This window comes from Penaeus monodon, chromosome 40 (genome assembly GCF_015228065.2).
Source record: "Penaeus monodon isolate SGIC_2016 chromosome 40, NSTDA_Pmon_1, whole genome shotgun sequence".
NCBI lineage: Eukaryota > Metazoa > Arthropoda > Malacostraca > Decapoda > Penaeidae > Penaeus > Penaeus monodon.
The window spans coordinates 23,641,256-23,653,755 of record NC_051425.1 but is presented as its reverse complement, the minus strand read 5'-3'; the positions used below and the strand labels follow the sequence as shown (position 1 = coordinate 23,653,755).

The following is a 12,500-nucleotide window of genomic DNA, read 5'->3' as shown; positions in this document are numbered from 1 at the left end:
TTTATATATAATATATAATAATATTTTTATATTTATATATGATATATGTATAAAATTTTTAAATTTTTTAGGATTATTTTATTTATATATGTATATAGTAAAATTTTTGTTTTAAAATGTATAAAAATGTTATATATATATTATATAAAATATTATAAAAATAAAATATAATATATAAAATAAATATATAGATATATATTATTTTAATATATATATATTATAAAAATATATATGTAAATATATAATATATAAAATTTGATAAAATATAATTTTAAAATATATATATATTAATGTATATAAAATAAAATTTTAAAATATAAAATATATAATATATTTTTAATATATAAAATTTTACATATAAAATGGGGGAAAAATATATATATATATAAAAATATATATGATAGATAATATTTTTATATATGTATTATTTATTTTAAAAAAAATAAAAATTTTTTAAAAAATTTTTTGATATTTATATATTTTATATATTATATATATTATAATTTATAATTTTATAATATATTATTTATATTACAAAGTATAAAATTTTTTAATATTATATAAAAAATATTAATATTATATTTTTATATGTATATATATTAAAATATCATATTATATATATTATTATAATTTTATATAAATATATTATTTTATTTTTTTAATATATATTATATATCCCAAAAAATTTTTAAAAAACATATAAAAATTATATTAATATGATGTATTTTTTTGTGAAAATAGGAAAAGAAAATATTGTTTATTTTAAAAAATATTAAAAAATTTAATTAAAAATTATATGTATTTATATAGTTAATTTTATAATTATAATTTTTTATATAAAAAAAAAAATTTAAAAAATATTTTTTTTAAAAAAAAAAATATATATATATATATATATATATTATAATATATAATATATTGTTTTTTTGTGTTATTATCTTAACCCAAAGGATAAACCGCCCGGAAAATTTTTTGGGGTCTTCCCCTCTCTCTTTTCTTTTCCCCTCTCTCTCCTATCTCTCTCCCCTTTTTCTCTCCCCTTCTCTCTCTCTCTTCTCTCCTCTTTTTCTTTTTCTTTTTTTTCTTCTTCTTCTTCTTCTTTTTCTTTTTTTTTGGGGGTGTGTGATTTGCACATAGATGGCTCTGCTAGTGTTTAGCCACAAAGGGTCAATTAGTAAGATTGTGACCTTATCTTTATTTTTAAAATTTCCTTGAATGGCTGGAAAATTTTTTTTTTTCTAATGCTATGAATATCAAAAGGTGTTATTTTTTTTGTAGACAAATTTTAAAACTTTAAAATTATAGAAATTGGGAACAGCAATATAAGATAAAAGTAAAATATTTTTTGAAAAAAGGAAAAAAGGGGAAGCAGGCAAGACAGGGAGTACTCGTAAATTTGGGTTATTTGGGGACTTTTTACAAGGTTAGCCCTTTTTGTGTGTAAAAACAATTAAAAAAGTAAATCACCCGTGGGCGTGGAGTACCAAAATGCCTGCCTATCAGCAAATTTGGGGTTTTTAAAGGTGTTTTTATGTTTGGGATGTATAATGGATATTAATAATATTTATATATATAATATATATAATATAATTTTATAAATATATATATATATATAAAATAAAATAAAAAATATGTATATCCCCCAAAACATCCATAATTTTTATATTACACACAAAACAATGTAAATTTCACCCTCACAAATTATGTTTTCTAAAAGAAGAAAGTAAATATATATGTAGATGTGTATATATATATTATTTATATAGTAGAGTCTAGAATCTGATCTTATTTTTTATATTTCTCACTTCTTCATGTTTCTGTATATCCTAATTTTAATGATAATCATAATTTGTCAGTAGATTCTCTAAAAACAGGTATCACATGAAATGGTACTTTATCTAGGATTACTTCTTTGTTTGATATCCTCTAATTCATTTTCGAGGTACACAAACATTAGACGCTATCATGCATACTTACAAAGGGAAATTTATACTAAAAAATCTCATTGTAATCAAGGGCATTGGGTTGGAGTGGAAATTAGTGAATTTTGATTTAAAAACTAACCATGTTGATGTAGGGTATTAGAGCTTATATGTAAATTGTGAGGAACCAGTGGTTAAAGTGAGGGAGCTGAAGGGTGAACTGGGGTTCCTAGCCCTGGCTCTGTCTGTCCATTTTAACCACTCTTGGGAACCCCATGGTGAATCTGGGACTAACACGGTCATGGCGGGTGTGGTGCTGCTGCAGGCCCGGTGGCGTCGTAAGTGCCGCTCACCCCTGCAAGGAGCAGCCATCGATCCGTGGGCACCCCGTCGAGAGGACTCCAGGGGCTCCGAGCCCGAATCCTGGGGCGACTTCAGATCTCTCACCGAAGCGCCCATCGCTAGACTAGAGTCGCTCGACGAGATGGAGTCGTTGTCTGTGAGTTCCTGACAACGCAGCCCAAACCACACAGCAATGACCACCTGCTCCTTCCTGTCTGCATTGCTGGCATTATCCTTACATACATTAGTCCCACTCCCAAAGTCACACACCATTTGTCTGCACATCTGTTTAATACCACTCCTCTTTCATAGTCATAATTCCTGCATTACTATCCTTTCCTTGACTGCAGTCCCATTCCCACTGATGTCTGACTGGAGTATCATTCCCCAATAAGTATAACTATAGTTACCTGCCCCTAAGAAAAAAAAATTGAGATAACCATTTTTTCCAAAGTATGCTAAGTAACATCAAAATAAGAGAGGAATTCAATATGCATATTTTGTAGATCTGTAGGCCATGATTTGCTGAACCAAATCCCATGCAAGAAAAATCTCATTCCTAACATGTTCATACCTGTGTTGTGTTGTCAAGAGCACCATATGGTAGTTTTCTACCCTTGTCTCCCTACTATTACCACATAAGTAATTGCTAAATGATTTTAGAACAGTCACTATCATCCATATTTTAAAGCCACCATCACCAACACTGCCATTATCTTTTGCAAGATACTATTGCAAAAACTCTGCAGTCTTTCTGCTTCAAAAGCAAAACCTCACATTGCAAACAAGTTTCACTATGCTTCATAATATATCAATGCCAAAGGTGTTTCTTCACTTAGTTTTGCCCTCAATCTCTTTACTTTGAAAATTCAAGTTAATATGCAATGATCTCACTTCTATATTGGCTGTAACTCACATTTATTACATGTTTAAAGAATGATTTCCCAAGCCTTTGACATTTACCAAGATTTGATTATTTCAATTTGAGTATTTCAATTTGTTCCACATTTTTCTTTCTCCTGTTTTTGTAGACATTCTATTCACTGAAAAACAGTGGACCTGCATGACATTTAATCTTGTATCCTGTGTTAACAATGCATGATGAAGTATAGCAAGAAAATTATACCTACATTGTGAGGAATGCATGTTAGCTCATACACATGCAAATGCACACACACACACACACACACACATACACACACACACACACACACACACACACACACACACACACACACACACACACACACACACACACACACACACACACACATATTCACACACACACACACATACTCACACACACACACACATACTCACACACACACACACACACCACACACACACACATACACACACACACACTCACACACACACACACACATACTCAGACACACATATACTCACTCACACACTCACTCACTCACACACACACACACACACACACACACACACACACACACACACACACACACACACACACACACACACACACACACACACACACACACACACACACACACACAACACATGCACAGACACTCTTGTTCTTGCTCTTAGACTTGGCCATGCATGCATACATTGGTACATACATGCTCACGGAGAAGCATGCAAGTAAATACAGGCATGCTTTCAAGCATGTACACATTCATACATGCATATATATACATGCACATGCATGGTGCACATATGCACACACATACAAGCACTTATACTAACACAGGCATCCACAGACACACATGTATACATAGCTACACACACACACACACACACACACACACACACACACACACACACACACACACACACACACACACACATGTACATGTACATATACACATATGCACAATTTCTATGCACAAAATACTGCACACACACAAATGTCCACACACTATTGTTTTGTGTTGGACAATAAAGGTACTCTATATTATAGCGTTGATAATTAAAGAGTGCACTTTATACTTTACACTATACTTTATAAAATTGTATTTGAATAAAGATGATTATAGTGAAATGATTATTAGCACCATTTATTATTATTATTATTATTATTATTATTATTATTATTATTATTGTTATTACTATTATTACCATTTTTGTTGCTGTTATTATTATTGTCATTATCATTATTTTTATTATTATTATCATTATTATTAATAGTAATGATTTTGTAATTTCCATTACTGTCACTTTTATTCCTTTGGTTATATTTTGTCCTGTCATGACGATTAATGTTTGATCACTTATAGAAATGTTAAGCTCTAAATTCCAGATATTTATATAGATAACTTTTGATGACAATAAAAAATAGCAACATCTGCTATTGTGAACTATTTTTAAAGTATAAAAGCATAAAGGCAAAATAACATTGTCAAGTACCTGTCAAAATGTGTGATATAATTGACTCTTTGCACTAGGAGTTTACATCTGTGAGATATGCACTTCTTCATAGGAAATAAAACATAAATACAGTAACTTAATTCTTTTATAGGTATACACACACATATTACAGTTTCTGCATCTCCATTTTCCTTCTTCTTTTTCTCCTTCTTCCACAAAGATGGTGATTTCAAAGTGGCACCCTTGCATGATACTCCTGTTTAGTGTCATTTCATAAACATTTCTTCATTACCAACTCTTACTTGCCTAACTATATAAGAGGAAAAAATAAGATTTGTATTCTTATAAGAAACCTTCACAATTAAAAGTCACTTCTGTTCACATGCTTTAAACCAAGACAAAATCATGTGATTTTTTTGTTACTGGAGTCTAATAAATGACCTTAGATTACTGTGGTTACTGTTTCACTGAACATGTAGAATGGCACTATTTGGTTCATGTCCATTCCACTGAACATCTTTTTTCCATTACCATTTCTTGTAACAGGACTATCATCTTCAGCATACAGTATCTCATTTCTTTTTCTTGAAATTCTGTATTAGATTCGTAGCTATTAAATTGCCGTTTCCTTTTCCTTTTCACATCACCATCTAGAGGCACAGTCCATCAGGTAAAAGTATATATTTTTTCACAGATAAACATTTATGCTTATACTCTGAGATCATCAAGCAAGAAGAATTTTAAGTCAAGAATTAAAAGCACCTTCTAGGAAATTAGTATATTATTCTGTAAGACCAACCACAACCACAAGCCCTCACATTAATGCAACAGTTAGATAGCATAACAGTAAAGTAATTGACTACTTTGCTGCAGTTGGAAGATACTTTAATCTTCTTGTCCATGAATTTTTTGCAATATACACTCACCATCATATCACTAACCAGTACCTCTTCACCAAACTAAAATCCCAGTCCGTCCCTTTGCCCATCATCCACGTTGATTCCGATGCGCCAAAAATCTGCTTACACCAGTTTGCACAGAACAGAAATAGATACGCTCAGATGAGCAGTTTGTGCATTTCCTGTTGCTCATGCATCCTGTGTTAGCTATACTGCACATTGCTTAAATAAAGCAGACAGTAGTTTGTATTGAGCTGTGTTGTGGCACTGTTTTGTCATTGTCTTCTTTATTGTGTGTATGAATGTTGATATGTGCTGACATGGAGGTAATAGTTACATTTAGGATGAGTACAGATTTTTCTGATAATGTGTAAATTTGTCCTATATTTATATATGTATACCTCTAAATGTATATGTTATATATATATATATATATATATATATATATATATATATATATATACATATATACTTATAGTATATATATACATTTATATATATAACTATATATACATTTATATATACAATATATCATATAGACACATATATATATATATATATATATATTCATATATATATATATATAATATATCTATAAATATATATATATTATATATATATAATTAATAATATTCTATATCTATCATATTCATATATATTATATTATATTATCTATATATATATATATATATATATCTATATATGTTTATGTATTTTATATATATAAATACATATTGATATTAGTATATATTATGTATATATTTTATATGTATATATAATATATATATTGATATATATATATTTATCTATATATATATATATATATTTATACTATTATATAATATATAGTATTTTTTAATTATTTTTTTTAAATATATTATATATTAATTTTTATTATAATTTTTTTTTTTTCTATCTTTTTATTCCATTTTTTTATAATTTTATTCTTTAATTTTTTATTTTTTCTTTTTTAAATCTTTTCCTTCTCCCTTTTAAACTCTTCTTTTTCTTTTTTCCTTTTTTTTTTGTTTTGTTTGTGTGTGTGGTGTTGTGTGTGTGTTTGTTTTGTTTTTGGGTTGTAGCTAATTCCCCAAATTTATATCTATTTTTAAATATATCTAAAATTCTTACATCTATCTTATAATACATATTTTACCCCCATACATACTAAATATAAATATAATATATATTATTAAAATATATACTTCCTAATCAACATTAATTATTTAATATTTTAATAATATATATACATTATTCATTATATCATATTATCATTATTTTCCCTATTATTACTTAAATTCCCTTTTTCTATTATATATATTTTATATAATTTTTTTTTTTATTTTAATAATTTTTTTATTTCCTTTTTCTTTTTTTTTATTTTATATTTATTATTTATATATCTTATTATATATATTTTTTATTTTTATATCTATATATTCTTTTTTTTTTTGTGTTGTCCTTAACTTGCTCTTTCTTCAGTTTTTTTTTTTTTTTAAAAAAATTTTTTGTAAACCCTTTAAAACCCTGCTTTATTAAAAGTCTGTTATTTTTTTTAAGTGTTTTTTCCTCTAGTCCCCTGAATTTCACATTACGTTCTGTGCTTTTGTTTGTCTTGTGTTTTTCCCTACTTCCAGATATAGATTTTGTGTGTAACTTTTTAAGACTACCTAATTTTAGGAAAAAACAGGAGTTTTGACAATGTTTTTTTTTTCTGTGTGGTGCTGCTTCTTTTTTTTTTTCCGAAGTGCTGCAGATTTTTTCCAACTTTTGTTTAGGTGTTTTGATGTTGTATGTGCTTAGATGCTTTATATGGTGTGGTCTTATGTAATTATTTTTCTATTTGCCTTTTCTCAGAAATTCGGGTTTTTTAAAACCGGGGGTAATATTGTAAAACCTACTTAGATATTTTTATGTGATTACATTTATTCTTATCTAGTTGAATTAAATGGTTTACAAGTTTTCTTGAATTTTTAGCCCCTGGTGTGGAGAAGTTTTCAACATAAAAAAAACAGTTACTAAATTTTGGGATTAAAAAACTTAATGTGAAAAGTATTTCTGGGAATCCATTTCATGACTTCGAAAGGACACTTTGTCTTATGTCCAGCAATCACCCCTTTTCTTTGAAGGATTCTAAGAGATATTTTAAATAAAATAGAAAGACATGCAGAAGTTAAACTCCCTTACTGAATATCAACATAGTTGTGATTATATAATACATTTTCTCTGCTAAATCTTCATTAGTGTGTGTGTGTGTGTGTGTGTGTGTGTGTGTGTGTGTGTGTGTGTGTGTTGTATGTGTTGGGGTGTTGTGGTGTTGTGTTTTGTGTGTGGGGTGTGTTGTGTTTTTATATATTTATATATATATATAATTTTATATTATATATTTTATTATATATATTTTTAATATTTTATTATATTTATTTTATATTTTTTATTATATATAATATTGTATATGTAAAATATTAATTATTTATATAATAATATAATATATAATCTTTAAAATTAAAATTTTTAATTTTATTATATATAAAATATATATTTAAATTAAAAATATAAAAATTATATATATATATAATATATATTATATTTAATATTTATATAAAATACATATACAATTTTTATAATTTTTTTTTTTTTATTCTATAATTAATATAATATATATATTTATCTATATTTTATATATTTTTTATATAATATATATATATTATATATTATATTATATAATAATAATAATTTTTTATTATTTTTTATATATTATATATAATATTTTTTTTTTTTTATATATATAAAAAATATAATAATATATATTTTTCAAAATATTTTTAATTAATTTTATTTATATAATTTAAAATCAATCATTTAATTTATTTTTTTTTATTAAATATTATATATTTTGTTGTATTGTATTAATGTTGTAAATTATAATATTTTTTTTTTTATATATATATTTTAAAAATTTTAATTTTTATTTAAATTTTTTTTATATATTCTATTATATTTTTATTATTTTTTAATTTTGTATTATGTATATTTTTCTTTTTGTTTTATTTTTTTTTATTATATATCATATTTTTTTTTTTTTTTTCTTTTTTTTTTTTTTTTTTTTTTTTTTTTTTTCTTTTTTTTTTTTTTATTTTTTTTTTTTTCTTTTATTTTTTTTTTTTTTTTTTTTTTTTTTTTTTTTTTTTTTTTTTTTTTTTTTTTTTTTTTTTTTTTTTATATTTTTTTTTTTTTTTATTTTTTTTTTTTTTTCTAATTTTTTTTTTTTTTTTTTTTTTTTATTTTTTTTTTTTTTTTTTCTATTTTTTTTTATTTATTTTTTTTTTTTAAATTTTTTTATTTCTTATTTTTTTTATTGTTTTTTATTTTTTATTTTTTTTTTTTTTAAAAATTTTTTTATTTATTTTTTTTTTTTTCTTTTTTCTTTTTTTGTTTTTTTTTTTTTTTTTTTTTTGTTTTTGTTTTAAAATTTTTTTTAAATTTTTTTTTTTTTTTTTTTCTTTTTTTTTTTTTGTTTGTTTTTTGTTGTTTTGTTTTTTTTTTCATTTCTTTTTTATATTTTCTTTTATTGTTTGTTTATTTTTTTTTTTTTTTTCTTTTTAAAAACTTTGTATTTTACTTTTTTTTTTTTTTTTTTTGGGGGGTTTCCCCCCAAAAAAAAAAAAAAAAACAAAAACCCCCCCCTGATTTTTTTTTTTTTTTTTTTTTTTTTATTATTTTATTTATATTATTTTTATATATAATTTTTTAAAGTTGTAAATTTTTATTTTTTTTATATGTATTTTTTATATTAAAAATATATACTATATAATTTATGTATAATATATACATATAATTATTAATTTAAAATTATATATTTAACATAATATATTATTTAATAATTCTATAAAAATTTTTTTAATTTATTATATTTCTATAAATTATATATATAGTCTTTATATATATATATATATATATATATTATATATTATTATATTATATATATAAATATATATATTTTTTATATATTCTCTGGTTTGTTTTTTTTTTTTTTCATAAACTAATAAATTTTTTTTTTCCTAAATTATGTAAAATATTTAATTTTTATATATAAATACCAAAAAAATGTATATATGTCTTTTTATATTTATCTTTATTATATATCATATAATTTTTATATTTTTCTTATATTTTTCATTTTCCTATACTTTTATTAATTTTATTTTAAATTTTTTTATATATCTTTTTTTTATACTCCTTTTAATATTATACATATACATGTAATAATCTTTTTTCTTTTATTTCCTGTATTTTTTTCATATTCATATATATCTTTTACATATATATATATATATATATTATATTATTATATTAATATATTATTATATTATCTCAAACCCACACCCAAAAAAAAAAAAAAAAAAAAAAAAAAACAAACAAAAAAACAAAAAACCAACCAAAAACCACAAAAAAAATCATATCTTATATAAAAAATATATATATTATATATATATATATTTATTTATTCATATTATAATTTTTAATATATGAATTATATATCTTATAAAAAATTCTAATTATATATAAAATTTATATAATTATATATATTTTTTATATTTATATAATATATATAAATATTAATTTTAATTTTTTATATATATCTATATATACATATATAATTAATTATATTATTTTATAAAAATATATTCTATATATATACATATAAATAATACATATATACATATAATACATATATTTTATAATATATATATATATAATATAATACATTATATACTCTATATATATTTATTTTTTATCTATATTTTTGTATAAAAATTTTTTATATATCTATTTTAAAAATATATTTAAATTTCTATTATATATTATCTATATTAATATTTAAAAATATTCTTTTTATTTATATATTCTTTTTTTATTATATAATATATATCTCTTTTTATTTTTATATTTCATTAAATTTATATTTATTTTCTTTAAACCTTTATTTTATATTTATTTATTTATCTTTTATTTTTATTTATATCTTTTTGTATATTAGCTTTCTTTCTCTTTCTAAACTTTTCTTTATATATTCTAATTTTTTTCCCCCTTTTTATAATTTTTTTATATACTTTTTATTTTATTTTCTTATTTTTATTTCTCATTTAATTTTATAAAAATATATAAATTTTATATCTATTTAATATATAATATATATATCTATTTTTAATATTTTTATATGAATATATAATAATATATATTATTTATTTTTATTATATATATTAATTTTTTTATTTTTTTTAACTTTTTATTTTAATTCACTATAATTTCTCTTATTTTATTATTTATTTTTATATTATATAATTATTTTTTATTTTTATTTTTTATTTATTTTATTTATTTTTTTTTTTATTTTTTTTTTTTATATTTTTTCTTTTTTTTTAAAAATTTTAAAATTTTATCTTTTTTCTATTTTTATTTATTTTTTTTTTTTTATTTACTATTAAATTTTTTTATCCTTTTTTTCTTTTTCTCTATCTTCCTTTTTCTTTCTTCTATTATTTTTTTTTCTTTTTTTTTCTTTTTTTTTTTCTTCTTTCTTATTCCCCCTTATTCCTTTTTTTTTCCTTCTTTTCTTTCCCCATTTTTCTCCCTTCTTGTTTCTTTAAAAATTTTTTAAATTTCTATTTCCCCCTTATCTCCTTTATTTTTTTTTTCTTTCCCACCTTTATCCTTTATTCTTCTTTTCTTTTTTTTTTATTTCTAAAACCTCTTCCCTTTCTTCTTTTCCCCCCCTTTTTCTTTTTCTCTCTATTTTTTCTTTTTTTCTTTTCCTTCTTTATTTTTTTTCTCTTTTTTTCTTTTCCTTTCTTCCCCCTTTCTTTTTCCTCTTTGTTTTTCCCCTTTTTTTTTTTTTTTTTTCTCTTTCCTCTTCTCTTTTTTCTGTCTCCCCTTTTTCTCTTTTCTATTTCTCCCTTTTTTTTTTTCCTTTTTTTTCTACCTCTTTCTCTTATCCTTTTAATTTATTATTTTTAAATTTTCTTTTTATTTTTTTTTTATTTTTATTTTTTTTTTTTTCTTTTTTCTTCCCCCTACCTTTTTTTTTCTTCCCTCATCCACATTTTATCTTTATTATTTATTCTTCCTTTTCTCTATTCTTTTTTATTTTTTCCTATTTGTTTTTTTTTTTTTTTTTTTTTTCTTTTTTTTTTTCTTTTATTTTTTTTCCCTTTTCTTTGTATTTTTTTTTTTTTTTTTTTTTTCTTCCCCCCCTTTTTGGTTTTTCCCCCTTTTTTCCCTTTTTTCTCCCTTTTTTTTTTCCTTTTTCTAAAAGTTTTTTCCCTTAAATTTAGGTTTTTTTTCCCAAAATTTTCCCAAACCCTTTTCCTTTTTTTTTTTTTTTTTTTCTACTGCTTGCTTTTTTTTTTTTTTCTTTTTTTTTTTTCTCTTTCCCCTCCCCTTTTTTTTTTCTTTTTTTTTTTTTTTTTTTTTTTTGGTTTTTTTTTTTTTCCCTGTTTTTAATTTTTACAAACCTTTTTTTTTTTTTCCTCCCCTATTGGGTTTTTAAAATTTTTTATTTTTTTTTTTTATTATTTAAAAATTTTTTTTTTATATGTTTTAAGATTTTATGATTATAAATTTTTTAAATTTAAAAAAAAAAAAAAAAAAAAAAAAAAAAAAAAAAAAAAAAAAAAAAAAAAAAAAAAAAAAAAAAAAAAAAAAAAAAAAAAAAAAAAAAAAAAAAAAAAAAAAAAAAAAAAAAAAAAAAAAAAAAAAAAAAAAAAAAAAAAAAAAAAAAAAAAAAAAAAAAAAAAAAATTTTTTTTTTTTTTTTTTTTTTTTTTTTTTTTTTTTTTTTTTTTTTTTTTTTTTTTTTTTTTTTTTTTTTTTTTTTTTTTTTTTTTTTTTTTTTTTTTTTTTTTTTTTTTTTTTTTTTTTTTTTTTTTTTTTTTTTTTTTTTTTTTTTTTTTTTTTTTTTTTTTTTTTTTTTTTTTTTTTTTTTTTTTTTTTTTTTT

General features: G+C 21.2%; 1 protein-coding gene across 2 annotated transcripts in view; it reads left to right on the top strand.

The window, feature by feature from the left end:
• Window positions 1-12,500, top strand: part of LOC119598130 (potassium voltage-gated channel subfamily H member 6-like) — a 137,329-nt gene that overhangs the window by 116,324 nt on the left and 8,505 nt on the right. For both annotated transcript variants that reach the window (XM_037947760.1, XM_037947759.1), the window contains one exon: window positions 2,248-2,421. In XM_037947760.1, coding sequence (XP_037803688.1) covers window positions 2,248-2,421 — 174 coding nt within the window. The remainder of the gene's footprint in view (window positions 1-2,247; window positions 2,422-12,500) is intronic.